Here is a 22,231-nt window from a genome sequence, read left to right as displayed (position 1 = left end):
AGTGGGCTTTTAGCCTCGTCTCATGAATCCAGCCACCTCCCTTTTTAGCATTCTTGAGTCATAGAGTGAGAAATAGTGTTGGTTTGGCCTAATGTTTCTCCTTTGTGACCAATTGTACCCGGAACATTCCTCTAACTCAGATTCTGGCTCTGCTACTTTCTAGCTGTGTGAGCTTGGGGAAATTACTTAACCTTTCTGAGTTTCTGTTTTCTAATGTGTAAAATGAGAACAATAAAGTAGGCAACTCACAGGGTGGTTCTAAGGATGAAATGAGCTAATATATGTGATGGCTTAGCATAATGCTATGTGGTAAGCACTCACTAAATGACATCTATTACTATTATCTCTTTACCTATATAGATCATAAGTTCTTTTGTGTCCTATTTTCACAGAGCTTGGCAGCAGCCCTCAGTAACTCCCCTGAGCTGAACTGGCCGGTTAGAGTTTGGTCACACAGAGCCCACATTAAAAAGAGCCAAGGAACCAGTTTGGACCTGTTGGTGGATTGCTTAAATTCATGCCACTGGCCTCAAAGGACCTTGGACAAGATGATTTTCCTGGTTCATTGCAAAACTATCACTGGTATTAGAAAACAGCTCAAGCGCATGTGAGTGAGAGCGTCTCCTCTGCAGAGGGAGCATCACCAGAGTTACTTATTGACTCTGGCTGTGCTTCAGGGCGAGCTAGATCTTAGTGCAAATGCGAATATCTGTAAGAGAGCACAGCCATACACTGAGCTGCTAGGCAGTTATGTGCCAGGAGAAAGAGTGTTACGGTTATCTGGGGCAATATTTTTGAGTTAACATTTACTGAATGTCACTAAAAATTCTGCATTATTGAACTTAAACAGGAAGAGACTAGCTCCTACAAAGCCTTTTGCTCCAAACTAGGTGTTAATAATCTCTTTGTCTTTGTTAATATTACAGTATACTGTGTAGGGCCAGGCTTGGAACACGAGTTCAGGGTTATATAAGTGTTCTGGCATGTGGAACTGCTTGAGAAAGACTCTTGGAGTTCTAGCTTCTCCAGTGGTTTGAACACACAGTGTAAACAACATGGTGAAAATGTAGCAAAATGCCTCTATTTCAATGGTTCTTACATCAGATGTCTTTTGATGGCCCTCCTGTAAGTGTGGGTCGATGGATAAAGAAATTGTGATATAGCTATATGTGTTTCTATTTATCTATATATCTTATATATATGTATGTATACATATACACAATGGAATATTATTCAGCCATGAGAAAGAAGGAAATCCTGCCATTTGTGACAACATGGATGAAGCTGGAGGACTTTATCTAAGTGAAATAAGCCAGACATAGATGGGCAAACACTGCATGATCTCACCTATATATGGACTCTAAAAAATTTAAACTCCTAAAAGCAGAGAGTAGGATGGTGGTTTCCGGGGGCTAGGGAGTGGGGGAAAGGGGAAGCTGTCGGTCCAAGGGTAGAAAGTTTCAGTGATGTAAGATGCAGAAGAGCTGGGGCCCTAACGTACAGCATGGTGACTCTAGTTAATAACACTGTATTATATGCTTGAAATTTGCTGAGAGAGTAGATCTCAAGTGTTCTCACCACACACACACACGGTAACCATGTGAGGTGATGGATGCAATGATCAACTTGATTGTGGTAATCATTTCACAGCGTATCAAAACATTACATTGTACACCTTAAATATATACAATTTTTGCTTGTCAGTTTTACCTCAATAAATATCGGGGGGAGAAAAGAAGAAATCTACCTATCTTTCTCATTAGTATGTCTATCCGAATTGGTGCCTAGGCCTGTATACACGGTGTATACAGGTGCTTGTATGACAGTCAAATTGTCACTGAAATGCAAGAAAAAGCATTTAGCTTTTACGAACAAATGTTTCACTTTGTTAATATAAAATGGAACCTTGTGATCACTATAAACTTTCCACTAAGATGATAGGCCCGGCTTTTGTTCCGAAGAGGAGACCAGCTGGTGGTTTCCTGAGTACTGACTGTGGGCCCGTCTCTGACCCGAGTATGTGCGTGTGTCGACTCACGAAACACGTGTATTAACTCACCACCTTCAGGTAGGTGCTGTTATCATTCCCACTTTACAAATTAGGAAACTGAGGCCCGCTGAGGTTAGATAACTTGCCTTACAAAGTGGTCAAACAGAGATTCAAAGACAGGCCTTTTGGCTCTAGCAACTGAGTTCATAAACACTAAACTACTTGTTTTTTGAATGCCAAAAAAGATTTTGCAGACATCGATTGAGAACATTCGAGAAATAATTAATTCCTAATATTGCCAAAAAGAAAGGAAAGAGCTTAACTTAGAAGATAATGATGAGACTTTAGAATAGATTTTTCTCCGCTCAAAAACATCCCATGGAGAATATATATTAAAACGGCTTTTGTTTACACGGTGTGCTTTTTGGGGTTTTCCTGCTCTATTTCTCGGTGATAGGACAATGTTCTAAGAGTGAGGAGGTTCTAGTTCTGTGCTCTGCTATTAGCAACTGTGTCATTTTGACTAAGTCACTCATCCTCTTTAAATCCTTTACTCAAATGAAAGTATTAATATACTATTATTCATCTTATACAGTCAGCGGGAGAGTCAGATATAATTGATATGAAAATGGCTTAAAAATACAAGGTGCTACGGAAATATAAAGTGGTACTGCTGTTTATTGTCATTAGTCACATATGGAGTTACATCCTCTCAGAACTCAGAACTGGTCAAGGCACCGAGTACCTCCCAGAGGGCAGAGCGGTGGAGCTGTAAAGTGGTAGAGCTTTCCAGACCTGGGATCTTTGTCCTGCGTTAAAGTCCTCGCACGGTCACTCATTTACTGGATAGCCAGTGATCCAGCTTCTCTGAGTCTCAGCTTTTTTATTTGTAAAAGACGGAGAACAATATTTACTTTTCAGTGTTATGAGGATTCAGTGTGACAGCATGTAATAACAGTATCCTGTCACACGCTCGCTCAGGAAATCCTCAAATAGCTTAAGAGAAAACATAACAAAGTGAAAAACAGCTTTCCAGATGAAATCAATAAAAACAACAAAAACTATACACCATGATATTTCAAAGATAAATAGAAGTCAATAAATATTTAAGTATTACCATAATGAGAAGAGTTTCAAGTATTCTTACTAGTATAGCATGTGAAAGGGATGAATATAAATAGCATCTTTATTTTATCAAAAAATATCAGTGCTATGTTTCCTACTTTTAATTTTTAGAAGATGCCAGTACTACAAAATCTGATAATTTGTGGTTTCTTTAGGTTTATCTATATACACAATCAATCTGTGAATATGGCAGTGGGGTAGGCAGACTAGTGACCCCCGCCCGCAAAGATGTGCATGTCCTAATTCAGGAACCTGTGACTGTGTCATGCTTTATGCCAAAGGATAATTAAGCCTGCAGAGAAATTGTTTGTTAATCAGTTGACCTTAAAATAGGGAGATTATCCTAGATTATCCAAGTACGCCCAGTGTAATCACAAAGGTTCTTAAAAGAGGAAGAGGGAAGCAGAAGAGAAAGAACCAGAGATGGCAGCATTGAAGGATTTGGCCTGACGCTGCTGGTTTTGAAGACGGAGGAAGGAGCCAAGGAGCGCAGGCAGCCACTACAAACTGGAAAAGGCCAGGAGACTGATTGTCCCCGAGAGCCCCAGAGAGGAGGGCTCTCCTGCTGGCACCTGGAGTTTAGCGCAGTGGGATCCATTTAGGAATTCTGAACCATGGAACCATAAGACAATATATTTGTGTTGTTTCAAGACACTAAATTTTGGTAATTTGTTACAGCAGTCATAGGAAACAAATACAGGCAGTTTTGTTTCTCTCTTTTCAGGCTTTTTACCTTGTTTTTTCTTTTCGAATTGTATTGGCTGAGACTTTCAATACAATATTTAATTAGAGCAGCGATATTAAATGTTCTTTTCTTGTTCCCAATTTTAAAAGGAATGTTCCTAACTTTTTGTCTGTAGACCATAGTGATGGTTTCACGTGTGTATACTTATTTCCAAACTCATCAAGTTGTATACATTAAATATATACAGCTTTTTAATGTGGGTCATACCTCGATAAAGTGGTTAAAAAAAAGAAAGATATTTGTTGTAGGTTTTTAATATATTCATACCTATATCAGATTACAGAAATTCCATTCCATTTCAGTTTTTATCAGGAATACCTATTAAATTTTATCAAATGCTATGTCTTAATTTCCTCTTATGTTGTGTATTTCCTCCCTTTTTATTTTTAAATATCAAGAACATAACATAATTAGGCTTTTTTCCTTTTTCGTATTTTTGGGAAAGGTGATAAGTCAGGGAGGAAAGTACTGTTTCAAAATTAACGAATCCTTTAGACCTAAAAGTAGAAAAGATCGCTTTCTTCCTGTGGCATTCTCAGAGCAGCCCCAAAACTGTTAGATAAATGAAAGAAGAGAAGGTTAGCTAACCATGCCAGTAAGTTACGGACAGGAAATTATGGGCAGTAAGTTTAAAACAGCAAATAGTGAAAACTATGTAGGTAAAACCATCTAAGGATAACTTCTCTTGTCAAACATCTTTACCCAATTTTCCCATTACCACTTGCTTTTATGTTTGTTTTTATTTTTTGAAGAGAGACAGAATAGTCTAGGAAAGTCCACAGCTGTTCAACCTCCAAATAGCTAAGATACAGATCTTCCTTAACTTAATGATAGGGTAATATCCCAAAAAACCCACTGTAAACTGAAAATATCCTAAGTCGAAAGTGCATTTAATCCACCTACCCCACTGAACTTCCTGGCTTAGCCTCGCCCCCTTCAGCATGCTCAGAACACTCACGTGAGTCTACAGCTGGGCAAAGTCCTCTAACCCAAAGCCTGTCTTATAATACAGTGTTGACCGTCTCATGTGATTTACTGAATACTGTGCTGAAAGTGAAGTGAAGTGGTTGGGTGGGTGCAGAAGGGCTGTAAGTGGGTTGATTGTTCACCCTCGTGATCGCAGGGCTAACCGGGAGCTGTGACTGGCCTCTGCCCAGCATCATGAGACAGGATCATACTGCATGTTGCTAGCCCTGGGAAAGATCACAATTCAAACTCTGAAGTACATTTCTACTGAACGCGTGTTGCTTTTCCACCATCATAAGGTTGAAAATTCATAAGTCAAACCATCTTAAGTCAGGGACTGTCTATATTTGATACTTTGTCGTCTACCAAACATTTTAGTCACAGTGGAGTCAACAAACTGTTTGTTCCACAATCTGACAATTTCAGTACTCCTATCTTCTCTGTCAGTGACTTGATCTATTGGCTCAGTATAAACATGGCTCATCTTCTTTCCTTGTTCTTATATTCCAATCACCCCTTTAATTTGCAAGTACAACTCATAAGCAAGAAAAGTTTGTTTCTGGTTGACTACCTATTATGTACTCTGCTGAGACACATTTCCCAAGTGGGACTTTATCAGTCTTGGACCTTGTCATTGCCCTTGAATGATGGATTTGGGTCAACACTGAAATCAGGTTCCAATTCAAGCTAAGAAGTGAATCCTAGTACATCTGAAGGTGGAGACATGAGAGGGGATTGAGGGTAGCAACGGAGATGAAAATGGAGAGTGGAAAAAAGTGCCAAAGAGTGAAGTGTTACCAGTGAAGACAGCTTTAGATAGAGTCACTCCTTGGAACAACTCCTGTGGTGGGAATGCCAGCCGCAAAACAACACATGCTGGCCGCCTGCTGACCTGAGCGATGGTATGAATGAGTTGGAGCAAATAATGCTGCAAAGCAGCATTTTCCAAATGATGTTCTATGGAAACTATCCTTGATCCCTTGTGTCAACATTCCAGTTCACATTCCTACATTTAATGATCTGATTTGTGGAATACGCATTACCATTTCATAGGACATCTGTTTTCTGCAGAACACAACTTGGTCCAAAAGAAGTGAGGAATAGCCCCCTAAGTCATTTTTGCTCTTACTATTTGGTGTTGATCCTACAATTTGTAAGAGAATAAAAAGGAAAATGTCTATAGAATTATGTCCTTTGTATTGAGAGATTCCTCCTTATCATTCCTGCACCGATGCAAGCGTCACGCACATTTTAACATGACTTATATGCTCATCGCTGCATCGCATACTCTCACACCAAGTTGCTCATATTCTCCTTGGATGGCTTGTTCCATAGCCCTTTAGATAATTGCTTTCATTCATTTATTTATTCAACAAATATTAATTGAGCGCCAACTACATGTCAGGCATTGTGCTGCACATTAAGGACAGAAGAGCAAACAGAACAGACACACCTGTCTCTGTGGGACAACACCATGTAAACAGTGTTACGACAAATGAAATACAAGATGCAACGGAAGTGCAGAGGAGGGGGTGCTAACCAAGATTTGAGGATCTAGAGAGGATTCCTCAGATGTAGCAATGTCTAAACTGGGACCTGAAGGATAGGTAGAAGTTAGGGAGGTAAAGTGGATTTTTAGGTGAAGAAGGGATGAAACAGTGGCAGAGAGAAGATCTGGAAGTGACAGAGGAGAGTCTGGTTGAAGAATTGAAAAATAAGTGGAGTTTGTCTAGATGAAGTGCAGGGAGAGAATGACGAGAGGTAAGCCTGGAGAAGGAGCTCTGAACCGAGTGTAGAAGGATCTTGTAAACCAAAATAAAGGATTTGAAATTTATCCTGCGAGAAACGGAGAACTTCAATTTTAGGAGTTTTAAGCAGGGAAAGATCAAGCTTGCTACAGTGTAGGGCAGGACCAACTGTTGCAAGACCTGCTACTGGAGTCATCCAGGCAAGAGGGACAAGTTACCAGGCCTTAGGTTGTCGCCATGGAAATGCTACGAAGGTGATAGGTCAAGTATATATTGAGCCAGGAGAATCAGCTGCTCACAGGGAGTGACTGGGGATGATGAGGGGAGAGTTGAGCCAGCTGTCATGGGTAGGTTCTGGTTTTGCCAACTGTGTGACGGTGATGCCATTCCCCGAGGTTTGGGGCACAGGAGGGAGAACACGATCGGGGCAGAGGGCAAGTTCAGTTTTGCACATGCAGAGTTTGAGGTGCCTGCTGTGCATCCAAAAGTTTGCAGTTGCAATCACAACTGGAGTTGGGAGAGGGATTGGGGCATCCTGATTAACGCACAGGACTTCAGGAGGTCACTGTGGGAGGGAGGAGTAAGGTGGAGTGGTGGGCACAGAGCTCAGCAGTGGATTGAGGAGTGAATGGGAGGGGAAGAAGTGGGTATGGTGAGTGTAAAGGCAACTTCCTAGAAGCTTGTCTTTGAAGAGGCGCAGGAAAGAGAGAGGGCAGTTCTTAAAGGGGCACGTGGCATTGAGGAAGAGCTTTTATAAAAATGGAAGATACCTCAATAGATTTAAATGTGTTTAGGACAGAGTCTGAAGAGAAGTAGTAGTCATAACAGAACAAGATCCCTGAGGCGCCTGGGGTGGAGATGGCACCTTTGGGGCTGAGGTTAGCCTTACCAGGAAGAGCTGCATCATTTTCTATTGTAAAGAAGGAAAGGAAGAAATCAAGCGTGTAGACATGGGCGGGCACATTTTCAGCCTTGGTGGAGGGATCTGAGGGAGTTTCTTCTGCGGACTTCCTTCCTTCTTCTGTGAATGCAAGATCAGCCACTGAGAGTGAGGGGGTGCAGATTACAGGAGAGTGGAAAAAGTCTGAATTACCCACCTTAACTGGGGAAACACAGAAAGACGGTTGTTGGTAGTTGTCAAGTACACAGGTGAATTTGAAGACTTTGAATTTATAGTGGGACCAATCTGTATGCTTCATGATTTCCGCCTGTGGCACTGAGTGGACTGGACCAGGTAAAGATGCAGACAAGGTGGACAGATGGGTTATTATAGGATTTGGCTTTTACCAAGTGGGCAAATGGAAGAACAACGGGATAATGGAGTTATTGCATCAGCGTAGATGAAACTTTGAACTGTGTAACCTAAGATGGAAAGGAGAGGAAGTGGAGTTGTGTGGGGTCTGGTAGGGAAAAGGCTAAGAGAGAAAGGGAATGGAAGTCATTGGAAGGTTCAAGAACAGGTATAGTGGAAGTTATTGGGTGGGAAGTTCTGGCAGGATAGGAGAGAGGGCTCAGAGTGAAATGTTTCAATATATTATTCCAGAGTCACAGCAATTCCAGGGGTTGACAAAATCAGTGTGTCAGGGGGCCAGCCTGTGGCCAAGTGGTTCAGTTTGTGCACTCTGCTTCAGTGGCCCAGGGTTTTGCAGGTTTGGATCCTGGGTGTGGACCTAGCACAGCACATCAAGCCATGCTGGAGCAGTGTCCCACACAGTAGAACTAGAAGGACCTGCAACTAGAATATACAACTATGTACTGGGGGGCTTTGGGGAGAAGAAAAGAAAATCAGTGTGTCAGGGTAGTGGGTGGCAGAATTGGAGGGTGCAAAAAGTCATTAGAGATGAAGTCTGAGAAGATAATGGACTAAGGTATTGGTTGCATTGCCCAAAGTGACATTTAAGTCACCTCTGATTATGGCGGCACTTGGGGTGAAGAAGATCACTGTGAACCACAGACCGAAGTCCGTAATGAATGAAGGGGGATGACTGGGAGGTCAGTAGATGGCTGCAACGAGGAACAGCAGAGCATGGTAACCACCAAGAAATATGAGTCCCAGAGAAGGAGGGCTTTGTATAATATGGATGGAGAATAAATCATCTGGAACTAGCAATGAAGAGCAATGTGGATGCTCAACTTTTCTTTCCATCTGTAAGATACGGAGGGGATGTTGGAGAATTAGCAGCTTCCATTTGAGAGAGTTGCTGGAGAGTGAGCTCTGAGTTTTAGTTAACAGTTATGAGGAGAGAAAATTCCCAGAGATTCACAAGAAAAGAAAGGTTGCTACCCTTATATTAATGATCCTAACATTCCATTAAGATAGACTAGACTACCAGTGGCTCTCAAAGAGTGGACCCTGGACCAAATCCATTATCACCACTGAGGAGATTGATAGAAATATAAATTCTCAAGTCCTGTCCCAGACCTGCTGAACCAGAAACTCAGGGCGTGGGGCCCAGCAATGCGTGTTTTCAGAAACTTTCCAGGTGATTCTGATGAATGCTGAAGTTTGAGAATTTCTGGACTAAATCTAGCTTCCTAACATAGAGAGGCAATGGAAAGATAGAAAACACAAATTGAGAGAAAGATTTAGAAGGCAAACATTTGAGGTTTAAATGGATGGCAACACCATGCATACTTCGCAAAGGTGCAGTTAGTCCCATAACAAGATCATGGTTCTCAGCTCACTGGCCTGCTCGAAACTACTCAACAATCATGAAGTGTTTCCTGCTGTTTGCTCCTTTTCGCCATGGGGGTCATTGAAATCCTCTCTACTCTCTTTAAACTTATCCTCTATGGCCACTTATCAGATGACATTGCACCCTACTTCATACAAAACATATTATTTTTTTCCAGTTTTATTGAGAACATATTCTTAATTTAGACTTGAAAAAGGTCATAACACATCTTCCTTTACTTTAAGAACTACCTGGAATGCTAGGAACTAGCTATGTGGATTGCTTTACTCATTATGTTCATTAATAAAATTGGTAAGTCCAAGTGAATTTTGTTGCTGTTGCAACTTCTGTCATTCACTTAAAAGGATTTATTGGGAACCTACTATGAACTGGGTTCATGCTTGGTTCACCTTCTAGTGGAGGAGGCACACAAACATACAATTATTAACACTTAGATAAGTGTTTTAGCAATGACAAATAAAGGAAATTATCGGAACAGAGAAGATGAAGCATCTAAACTCAGGAAGGTGTTTAGTAAGTTGACACATGTTGAGTCTTGGGAGAGCAAGAATTCTTTAGATGGATGGTGGGGATGGGAATGGAGACTATTTTAGCCTAGGGAGAGGCCAAAGGGATCTTCAAATAGTTTAATGTGGGAAAACCTGTGGGTAAGGGTTGCTGACCAGCAAAACATGAGGCTGTAAAGCTGGGCAGCCTGGGATCATGAAGGGCTTTGCTTTCTAGACCAAAGTATCTACACGATAACGAGGGACTCCTGGAAGATTTTAAGCAAGGGAACGGCATGATTAAATTTCCCCTAAGAACTGTTTTTAGTGAAGTTGGTTTTGGCACATGCACTTGGCTTACACTGGGGAACATTATAAAAACCTGCTGTTATACTCATTGTAGGGGTGCCCTTACGACAGTGCTCTCTATAAGAAGTCTCACATGAGAAATTTCTTATCAATCAGCTTTTATTCTTTTGAGGAAGGAGTATGTTTTCACCTTATGGGTGATGTAAACATGTTACTGACTTCTCTTTTTGGTCACCAAGAAGCTCAGAACCATATGATTTTATATCTTTTCCTTATAACTTTCTTTGTGCTCTTGAACTTTGTTTATATGTGGCTTTCTTGGTTATTTTTAAATTTATATATTTTAATTTCTTTATAAGTGTTCATTTGTCTCAAATTCTATGTGAAATGAAACCTGAGGATGAATTCATAAATAAATAAGACACGGCCATATTTGCTTTCTTTGAATCATCCTCCTCAGGGTGATGAAGTATGAGGTGGGGGGGGGGGTAGTTATTAGAGGCAAGGGGGCCAGTTAGAAGACTCTTTGCAAAGTCCAAGAGAGAAATGGGGGAGCCTAACCAAGCGAATGGTAAGGGGATGAGGAGAAGAGGGGTGGATCTGAGAGATATCTATGAGGTAGAATGGAAGGAAGTTGGTGATGGATTGGATGCTGTATGTGGGAGGGAATGGGCAAGTAATGAGAGGTAGGCAGTGGCCAGAATGATTCTGAACCTTCTATCTTGTTTGCTTGGCTGGCAGGTGGGGATGGAATTTCACTCTAATATGGATGTCTGGAAGGGACCATCTGTGAAGGGGAAGATGATGAGCTACCAGTGGGACATCCAGGTGGACACACCTGTAACTGTTGGTCTGCAAGTTAGAAGAAAATCTGCAATAGAGATAGAAACTTGGTCTTTGTGAGACTGAACGAGCTTTTCTGGAGAGAAAGAGTGTGTGAGAGAAGGGCAAAAGCAAAAGAACATGTAGGTCAGAGCCTGAGGATCATCTGCTAGTGATCAGGTTGAGGAGAGAGGTGGCAAAGGACAATGGGAAAGAAAAGTGGGAGGAAATGAGCGTAGGGACACGGACATGAAAGCAAAGAGTGTTTAGGAGGGTGGCAGGGGTCAGCGGTGTCCAATCCTGCTGGGAAGTGGAAGAAAGATGAGGACAGAGAAGTGTGCTCTTTTAGTCAGGACTTGTAAATCAGGTGACCTTAACGGGGGCATCCAGTCATTCATTAGTCAGTATATTTAAGCCACTGCCATGTACTATATTCTAATCACACAATGATGACTGATTTAATGTGGTAGAGAGAAGAGTCAATTGGGACTAAGGAAGTTTAATTACTCAAGATGTAGAATTCTGGAAGACAGTGAGTTGGAGGGGAAGCTTTGTCTGGAGTCATTACTATCTAATAAACAGGAAGTACTAGTTTTTAAAGAAAATCCCCATAACTAAGAATGTGCACTACATTGAGTGGTGGCAATGCAACACTTCAGAAGCGCAGAATATAATTCTTTATGGACTGTGTGTAAATCAGAGAAAACAGGCCAAGGTGTTCATGGAACATCACTAAAGCTTTATAACAATACAATTCATTACCATTGGATTAATATTGTAATAATTACACACTTTTTACATTATGAAAATAAGTCATAAATAGTGTAAAAATAATTCTGAAGATCAACTTCTCACAAACTAGGAACCCTGAAAACAAGTTAAAAAAGCAAATCAAAACATATTAGAAACTGAACACAATGCAAGTATCTCCAGACTGCAAATCAAAAACCACAATGCATCTTTGATCCGGCAACATCAGCTGGAGAAATTATCACGAGACTGAAGCAAGAAATCAAACAGGGAGAATTCAGCCTTTCAATTATTTACACTACGGAGAAAAACACGTTTGTGCCATATTTACAGTGATAAGACACAACACATTCTTAGAATAATCAGTTACATGAGACTGGCCCATAAAACATTAAGAAAAATACGCAGTGTAATGCTTGCCAAAATATTTTTTTTTTGCATTTTCTTCTTCTTTTGTATTTACGTGATTTTTTGGCAATATAAAAATAGCTGCACATAGAGATGAACTTTAAAATGTAAAAAATACAAATAAAAATATAATATTTTCTAAAGGAAAATCAGATACATACATCTTTTAAAAATGTTAAGTGGCATGAAACATTTACAACAGTATAAAGAATATTCACGTAAATGTCAACAATATGTAAGACATTCCTTTGTGAATCCAATTTCTTAATATTTCTGAGATATGTGAGAATATCCACTGCATTTTGAGAAATATTGATACTTTGTTAAATTATCAATAAATCAAACATAATAGGTCAGGTTGAAAAGGTCTTCCTATTTCCAAAAGAACAGTTCTGTCAATAAGCAGCATAGGGAATCTTATACATTTAAAGAAAAAATCAGAAATGCCATTAAAATGTTTCAGTATTGGATCAGCAAAAACAAAATCCACTAAAAATTTAAGCTGGAAGAGTATCTCTGCCACGGCATGGCATATAGTAAATATAGCCAAAATGAAGATATTTCAACAAAAGTGGGAAAAAGTAGGGACTGAAAGTCCTTACATTCGAAAATAATTCAGCAGAATCATAATTGGTCAAGTATGTTAATTCCACTAGGAATGAATGATTTCAACATGTGATTGTTCTTTATTATTATTCTTGAGAACATAAGGTAAGGTTGTTATGGACTTGACTTTCTAGAGGCTGCAGGATTTTTCTTTTTTTGTTTTGGTAGAAATTAGAAAAGTTCATTTTTGGTAATGTTAATTATTAATATAACTTGATTATCAAGAAATAGAGAAAAACGAGGTTTCAAATATCAATATCTGCATGTTCCTATGATCACTCATTAGAAGATATTAAAACACCACCCACCAAACAAGCATAACTCATTTCTGGGTAAGATAATACACAGTGGCAGGAAAAAAAAGGATGAAAAGTGGTGTTAACTTTTTATGCTACGATACTAACATTAAAGAAAAAAAACACCTTGGAAAATTAAACACATTTTTTAAGTGATAAAAATATAAGATACCAGACAATTTTCCATAGGTACTGACATGCTGATTTGACCATTTTCCCACCTAGAGGTTTATATATATATATATATATATACAGTAGACAAAGGACATGTAGAATGAACTACTGGATGTGTAAGTTCTTACTGTGCCATCAGAACATCAGGCACAGAAAGTAAATTCAAGAACAGACTTTTTCTTTTTGGTAAAAATTCAAGATATTCTCATTTTTTCTATAAAAACAAATAAGAAAGAAAAATCCTTCAAGACTGCTTTTCATAATGAAGATGAAAACTAGAAGAAAAATATGGGCACACTTGTGTCAGATACTCTATGAATGTGTCCAGACTTGTCTAATGCTGGTTTTGTCATGCGTAATCAACTTATATAAGCTAACAGATGAGAATGAAAATTGAGAAAAGCATATGGCATACGAAATGAACATGAAACAAGAGGATCCACGATCCAGGTAAACACACATCAACCTACAGGTACACTGTTTCGTTTTGTTTTACATCAAGAGAGACTGGTCATGGAACCATCATTATAGCAAATACATGAAAATAAAATCACACACTAATAGTTTAGGAATGCTATTAAACAGAGAAATGAAATTATCTATAGTAGAGTTGCATTGTCCATAAAGAAAAGGAAAAGAAATACATTAGCACCAACCTGAATGGAAAACAATTTTAAAGCTAAAACACATATGAGTTTGGCATCCTTAAAAGGCGCTTATCAGAAACAGAACCTGATCTTGACTGGTTTCCAATGTGTCTTTCATGTATTTTTTTCTCAATCCTCTATCTATCCAATAATATAAATTAAAAGAAAGAAATCTTTAAGAAAAATGTGTATCTGCCAACACATATATCAGCAGACATAATTCATTAGTTCATTCATCAATTACTTGAGAATTCTCTATATTGATGACAAAATGGATGGCTGGACATATCTTAGTAACCAAAAGTTTAAGATTATCCATGGTGGTTAAGACCTGGTAATTCCACTAACAAAGAGGAGTACCATCCCCCTGTTGTTTTTCCCAAAGAAATAAATGTAACGGAAGTTTACAGCTTCCTTTAATCACGGAATAAAAGTCAATGTTGTCAAATCAGTTATAGAGCAAAAAACTCAATATACACATATGACAAAACAGTATTCTTAAAGGGCTGTGTTCAAAAAAATGTTTTTTGTCCATAAAATGTTTCTCTTTGATGTTGAGGTATTCTCTTTTGAAGCTGTGCAAGTTTTAAATAGTGATCTATCTCCATCCCTCTTTCTACTAGAGGAGTAGAAAGACAGACAGGTAGGAAGAAATATAGCCACCAGATTTTTCTCAAGACACCACTGTTTGTTTTCTTGAAGAGACTAGTTTTACCCCCTTTAGTTCATTTCTTCAAATTGCTTAAGACAAGTTGTTTCGGACACTAAACAATACCTTCTCCTAACCATGTCACAACAGAAATGGTCAGAAAATGCCCTCTGTTGTTTTAAAAATGCTAAATTGACTTCAGAATGTGGAATGTTACTAGAAATGTTACTAATTAGATTGATCGAATGGTTTGAACATCTTTCCAATCTTGAAAACTTAATGGAAATAAGAAGGCATTTTGTATAATTGAACATTCGGTTATATAACATGAAAGAGATCATAGGGTCTTAGGCTTCTTGTCTTCTATCTTAACTATTGTTGCTGCAAGCCAATGATGAGCTGATGTCCCCTCTGGTGGTGAAAACCTATGCATAAAACTAGAAAATTTCCCACAAAATGGCATTAAGTCAGGAGGGAAATTATATTGTCCCATGAGCGGAAAGTGTGACTGCTCCTCACTGATAATGTTTCTCCTAATGCAACCCTTCCACTTCGAATAAGCCATTTGAAAACATCCTACCAACTCTTTTCTGTGCAAAATGCTCAGTCTAATACAGTTAGGTAACTTTTGAGCAAGTAGATGAAAAAAATACTCTCTTTATGGCAACTATATTTCACAGCTTTCTGAGATCTCAGATTTGGTCTGTGCATAAGACAAACATTTAGAAATGTAAAAAAAGATAAAGAAATCTAAATATAGACAAAACTTAGATCTAAATAGAACTACAAAAAATAGAAATGAATTAACACTATCAAATGTAACCAAATCTTGATTTTTATCTTAACTGATCATCACTATGTGCGTTATAGTCATCATACGAAAAAAGTCAAAAAGTAAGTACTGAAAAAATGGCTTAACTTTGATGCTTTACAATGACTGAACTGAAAGTGGAGTTTGGTTTATATTCTCTTCAATCATTCAGAACAGGAGTTAGTAAAAGGTCATCTTGACGGTTGGGACCAAGTTATTAGGATTTGAAGACTTGATTTCAAAAAAATTTGTTCAAAACAAATGTGATGAAAACTGAAATAAATCTTTTCTTAACATTCCTGGGACTAAAAAGGAAAAGCACTCAAAAGAATGGAAAACATCTTTCTGTTTCTAGAACATTGTAAAAAATGTCTGAAATGGGTTGGATCTTGGAAGGCAGGGATGGTCTCACATCAGCTCCGGAAGAGATTGTAGGAGTTGTTCTCATCCATTTTCAGGAGACATTATTTCAGCTGAGCCCTTCTTGGGACTTGTTATTTCTTCAGCAACCTGAGCTTTGGTGGGATGTACATACTCTTCGTCCTCAGCAACAGGGGCCGCCATTCCAGGAACCCCCTACCCCAAAGCAGTGCTATATGCCTCCGTCATTTTCCAAAAGCACCCATATTAACATTGCTGGAATTCAGTTTATTAAAAAAAAAAAAAGTCTGCCCTTCTGGGTGCCTGCAGTCATAATCCTCCTTCTTACTTGGTCACAGGAGATACAGCGCAGGATGCTGACCTGGTCCTCTTCCCTTGTCTTCACTGCCAAGGGCAGCCCAAGGAAAACTGGCCGTGGCAACCAGCTGAACCCCTTGATATTTCAACCAAGGTGGCCCCGTGAGCCACAACACCGGAAGCTGTAGATCTGCAGTCGGGGACTGCAACTCCCTCAAAATACAAGACTGTTTGAGTGTGTGCTCTCCGCCACCTTATCTCTTTTTGGCAATCAGCCATGGTGTAACCCCCTTGAGATGACAAAAGAAATAAGAGCTCAGATGTGATCACAGGACTCATCAAGGGCATGCTAGCATCTGAAGGTGCACAACAAGGAGTGGGTGTGGCACACAGTCATGCTTTTTAGTCAGTTTCAGTGGGTGGTGTGGGCATCAATGCTAACAGTGAAGGAGAGGAGGGATGTGATGATAGACTCTAAAATCGGTCAGTATTGTAAGTACATTTTCATAGTTTTGAGTCCATATTTGGTCACAATTTCATGTAAACTACTTCATGGCACTTTTTGTCCATGCAATTAACAAGCCCAAAGTAAGAAAATAGCAAGAACAATCATTCTCTATTGCTGATATGTCCTTATCAATACACATCTCACATAAGATATAGAGACACTGATCTATACTTTTTGCAGGCTTCTCACTGGTTTCACATATTGCCCAATTTCAGATGTAAGTGAAGAAGAGATGGACATATGTTCTACTGCCAACAGGAAGCAGCTATATGTAAACATATCTCAGACTTGTAAAATCTGCAATTCAGTTTTCAACTATAAATATAAAAAGTGGACCGTTATATACACAACTTCATGCTCGGAAAGTTAGATTCATCACTGTAGAAAAACAAACAACAAAAAAGACAAATATATAGAATTAATGGTCTACGATAAAAATTCCAAATTAACATTTATTTTAAGAAAACTGGTAGAACCCCAAACAGAGTTTTGTTATGTTTGTTTTATCAATGAGCCAATTGATATGTGTCCTATACATTTTCTACAACTCCAGGGCATCATCAAAATTTCCACCACAGTTTCAAACCACATTTTTCTTTTGCTACTGAGAAGTTTGTGGTGTTTGTCTCACTAACTATTCTGGGAAAGCAGAAAATTAGGATTTTATCACATCTGTGCCATAATGAAAATACATGTCCTGTTTATAACTGACAAAATCTTCTCCAACCATTAAAACACGTGGTGGAAAAGGCTGAGGATTCTGACCTCAGTGGAACTGTTGGCATCTGACTCCTGGCTATAGTGCTCCACTCTCCTTCGGTTCTCGCTTCCTCTTTCCTGTGGGCAGCCCTGCCCTGCTGTGGATAGTATGCAGGTAAACCTGCCTGCCATCAGGTCTTCCAGCTGTATTTCAGGTTCCATTGCCATCTAAGGCACCGTAAGTCTCTGGCTCCTTGTTTTGAGCAGCTATAATTATTAAGATTTTCCCAGAACTGAAGTCTGACAGAACTGAGGGACAATGGTCTTTGAGGGACAAACTTAGAGATCTTGGAGATACTTTTACTCCAAAAAAAAAAAAAAAGCCAATGAGAAAAGAATGTCCAGTTCATTAAATAAAAATATTTGCTTTTCTCTCTCCAAGAAAAATAGACGCTTTATTAGCTGAGCTTAAGAGGCCAGGTCCTTTGCCGTCTTTAGAGAAGATTGCTCATCGTTTACGCAAGTCGTGTCAAGGCAGAGAACGCGCTGGAAGGAAATACTCCTTTCTCCACACTCTCCCTTATCTCAGATTTCAAACAGATGAGTCTTTTGATTACCAATGTTTTGTAAATAATCTACAGAATTTTAAAGAGTTTTCTTTTTTAGATTTTAAAAATCTGTCACCTTACTTTAGGAAGTCCTGCTGCAAACCTGTCAGCCCTATCTGGAAAAATAAAGTTTAGTGAAACATTAAAAAATCTGAAGGCTTTGTGTACTTTCCCTATTAATAGTTTTTAATCTCTGGATAAGGATGGATGATAACTTTAATAGCTCATTTTTTCTTAACTATACCTTCTGCCATTTCCTCACTGTATGAATTACACTGTGAACTGGTACATCATTTTTCTTCAAAATTTAGAAAACTGAACTATATCTAGAAAGAGAAGTGATTTAAACAAAGATCAAATAGTTTTGCGTGAAAAAAATGCTTAGTGAGAGAAGCATGACCAAGAGACCTCGTTCATTAATCACAGTAATTTACACTGTGGCCACAACCTGAATTTTCAGTCAAACATTCACCACTGTGCCCAGAGGCTAACGCACCAAACGATATTTCGAAGGTACACATGAAACAGGATTAACTCAAAGTAATCTGCTGGCCTTCTTTTTAAAATATCATCTTAAAAATAATTTGATTTGACTAACAGCGTATTTGAGGCAGCTAAATTGACCACATAAGAGATTTCAGAACATTCATTTTTCTAATTGATTGTTTCTTCTTTTTGGGGGGTGGTTGGGGGAGGTTGATCACAACGATGTGCATTCGTGTGTGTTGGGCAGTGTGGTGAGCAACACTGAAGTTTTATCACTGAATTACTATTCTTTGTATAATAAGATGCTAGATTTAAGAGATCTTTAATCTTCCATAGAACATAGTATATATTCTGTGGAAAAATATGTGCTTTTTAAAGGAAATTTCTGATCTTCTGATGCTATTCACATTACTACTAGGTTCAGCCATTTCAGGAACCAAAAAGATGATGACTCCTTTGCTTGTTGCTGTTATTACTATGAACTCACAAAAAGAAGAGGACAAAAATGGTGTGAACCCAGGTTCTGAGAGTGTCAGAGGTTGGCTAAAGTAAGCTGTTCCCATCTCCCTCTATGAGAGTGTGCCAACGACTGTATTAAAAAGTCATTATAGTATTAGATCACAGGCCAAGGGTTACAGCGTAGACGGTAATTCCAGCTCAGGATAGTATTAAAAATCCTGAGAAGAGGGGTTATGCTGGTGAAAGGATAGTTTTCTCAGGTGAAGGAGAATATGATGCTAGGCTCCTCTTCCTGAGAACCGCTTGACCTCACATGTGATGGAGCTAATTAGCTGACAGGCTGAAAGTGGAGTATGGGAAGCTGTAAATAAATGACGCTACTGAGAGGGAAGGCTTTTCTTTCCCCAGCCAAGTGGTGGGAAAGTAGTTAAGTAAGAGAGCAAGGATCTCCTTGCCAACGGAGTTGGTGAGACCAGATGCAGCTAAGGGAGTCCAGTTTCTCCTCATCTTTCTGCGCCTACGTAGTTTTGCCAATGAAGCGTGCCTGATAAAAGTGACTGGATCAGCCACGAGGTGTTAGAGAAAAAAAATCAAAATGATGAAAGCAGCATGTATACTCCCCCTAGCTCATTTTTACATGAGAACATTTCCTTTATCCTTCAGTAGCAGAGACCACATGCACAGTCCTTTATAAGCAGGTTCGCACAACTCTGGTGTGACGGATAGGTCTTCTCTTCGGCAGCACAGCACATACAGATCTCTTCTCTGCTTCAAGTTCTGCCGTTGTTCTTCCTCATCTGTTTCTCCTAGTTCTGTGATATACTTGCCCTGTGCCCTTGGGAGTTCCTTAACCTCTCTGAATTTCAGTTTCCTCATCGGCACCATTGAGGATAGCAATACCCCAGAGGGTTATTATGAGATTAAACAAATCATATTCCGTATACGAAAGGGATCATCACACAGCCTTCGTTCACAGGTTCTCCGGGAAGGATGAGTGCTCTCCCTACTGAATACAGACACAGGGACTATGGGCAGCCACATGCAGAGGCTACAAGAAAGTGACATCATAAAGGACGCCAACTTAAATATAACAAGATTCTCCCAAATAAATCAAGACATCATTGAAGAAAAAAAGTCATGCTTACATTTTCTGCTTTCTCAGCTTTGTGATTACTATTGACAGGGTTCTACCATGTATTTGCATGTTTGCCTAAGTAATTGACTATCACTAGAAAAAGAATCACAAGGAAGAATAGTTTTAAAGAGTAGGGGGACAGGGAGTTTATTGAGAGACAAGCAAACCATTACTAAGATGCGCTGACCCTTTCCATTCCAGACAGGATTAGGTAGGGAGGTTCCAAATGACAGTGTTTGCTACGAACTGTTTTCACTCATCAGTTTAGGAAGAAATCAGCAGTAAACACATTAATCGAAAGATATTCTGGAGATGAAATCTTTTGCTTTTTAATACCCAAACAATTTTCAGGAATGTCAAATTCAAAAGGTCTGTTGTAAATGGAAAAGGCCAGGCCAGGTGAGGAGAAAGGGAGAGCGCTTCTTTTAGAAAGAACTCTATAAAGCCTACCTTTTGCCAACAGCCAGGCATGGGTAACCCATCTGGCCCCTGGTTCAAAGAGGAGAATAAGAATTCCTTAGGCTCCACGACAGTGATCATACTTCATAATTCACATGCTCAGAGGCCTAACAAATGGACTTCTACCCACTAGGCATCTTTTTCTAATTATCAACTCCCAATAGAATGCCCAACATTAGTTAAAATGAAGAAAATTTAAATGTTTTCCAGAGTGAGCACACCTTTTGAAAATACATAAAGTATAGAAAAAAATTATGCCTAACTTTGAAATAGTAATTTACAAAGCATTGTGGTCTACTCAGTTCCACCTTTAGATAGTAAATCTGTACTGGTCCTCTTAATTTCATTAAAACACATTCCACAATTATCTTTACTAAACAAACTGAAACAACATCTCTTCCTGGTCACTGTGGCCTGTGGTTGAAGGCACGATAATGATAAATAATCAATGATGAGCCATTTCTATCTGAAGTTTATAGCTCTTCACATGCCAGTATCTTTCCTCTTTCTATACTGAAAGCAGATTTGGTAGAACATATTCAATTAATTGAATTAAAAGATAGGCAGGCCTCTTTACATCTTTACAGTAAAATGTTATCCATAGCATTCATCAATTTTTCTATTAAAATTCTTCAGAAGCCAGTTAACAAATTATGAATAACCAAGAGATTCCTAAATCTTGCAAAATTTATTTTCATTTACAGTGAGCTCTCTTCAGATACAAATGGTACGAATGAAGCAGGAAGAGTCGCTATATTACGAGGCATGCTTATGCTCCCCCTCAACAAAACGATTGTAAAATATTACTTATTATCAATACCAGGCAAACAAAATAAAACACTGGGCACTTCATATTGAGATTTTCTAATTGTAATTATTGACTGAATAAATTTTTCTATAAATATAATCTCTTAAAAGACTCGAGAAACATAAATTCATCTTTAAAGAATCATGCTTAGCACTGAAGAATAATATAACATGCAGACCAAGTATAACCATCAACACAGCCATAGAAAGTTTTCCGTTATGTGAAAGACATATGAAATATGAAATTTCCTTTATATGAAATGAAAATATGAATATACTTTCTTTTTAAATGTAAAAAAGAAAACACTTTGAAATAGCTTCATAATATATTTGGGAAGAAATTCGGTAATGCCAGATTGGTACAAGGAGAAGGAACACCCAATAGAATTTTAGATTTTAGTATAAGGAGGATTTTGAGTTCATGCCAATGGAGACAGGGGTTCTGTCTACTTTAGGAGAGTGAGTTTCAAAAGGAGAGACCATTAAATTGAGAGGGTTACGTGATACAGAAGAGGGTTTGGGCTGCAGACTCATCATCTTTAGAAGCTCAGGGAAGTTTGGCTTGCTTCTCTACGGGTCTCTTAACAGCATTCCTTTGAATTGTTAACTCTTGACCACAGAGGCTTGACTCTCTAGGTTTGGCTTTATTTACAGCCTGACAGAAATTCAGCAGAAGAGGCAAAACGCCTTTATATCTTTTAGAGAAAAATTTTTAAAAAGTTTAACTTAGGAGTAAAATCCAAAGTAATGGCCTAGCTGTGCCTTTACATGGGAGATATTTATGTGATTTTAACGTAATCTTTAAATATTGATTAAGTGAATATTCCCCAGAACGCAGACGTGGTGGTCGTGACGGTGGTGAGAACAGTGTCAGGAGATTAGTTGGCAGGCAGTGGCAGAAATGCGTGCTTGCTCTCTTCACTGCAGGGCGCTGAAGGAGCATCCATGCACATGCATGTCATGTGTTCGTCATGTAAAGCCCGCTCCAGAAGCAGCACTTTACACTGATCGAGATGAAGACGTAATAAACAAAGGAACTGCATGCAGGGTGGTAGGAAAGAGAAATACTGTACCAATTGGCAAGGGGCATCCAGCCCATCCAGGCCAGGCTGGCCTGGCTCCCCTTTTTCCCCCTTAACGCCACGGAATCCCTGTTTGTAAAGAT

General features: G+C 39.0%; 1 protein-coding gene and 1 long non-coding RNA gene across 2 annotated transcripts in view; one reads left to right on the top strand and one right to left on the bottom strand.

Moving 5' to 3' along the window:
* LOC139082081 (uncharacterized) overlaps positions 1-22,231 on the top strand; it is a 35,910-nt gene that overhangs the window by 5,546 nt on the left and 8,133 nt on the right. The window contains exon 2 of the long non-coding RNA XR_011537797.1: positions 1,935-2,068. This is a non-coding gene — a long non-coding RNA (uncharacterized lncRNA). The remainder of the gene's footprint in view (positions 1-1,934; positions 2,069-22,231) is intronic.
* Positions 16,654-22,231, bottom strand: part of COL25A1 (collagen type XXV alpha 1 chain) — a 435,346-nt gene continuing 429,768 nt past the window's right edge. The window contains exons 36-37 of the mRNA XM_070611755.1: positions 20,251-20,289; positions 16,654-16,791 (exon numbers count right to left, since the gene is read on the bottom strand). Coding sequence (XP_070467856.1) covers positions 16,789-16,791; positions 20,251-20,289 — 42 coding nt within the window. The 3' untranslated portion in view covers positions 16,654-16,788. The remainder of the gene's footprint in view (positions 16,792-20,250; positions 20,290-22,231) is intronic.

The sequence above is a fragment of the Equus przewalskii genome, chromosome 2 (assembly GCF_037783145.1).
Source record: "Equus przewalskii isolate Varuska chromosome 2, EquPr2, whole genome shotgun sequence".
NCBI lineage: Eukaryota > Metazoa > Chordata > Mammalia > Perissodactyla > Equidae > Equus > Equus przewalskii.
Note: the sequence above shows the minus strand (reverse complement) of the source record. Positions and strands in the feature narration are given on the sequence as shown.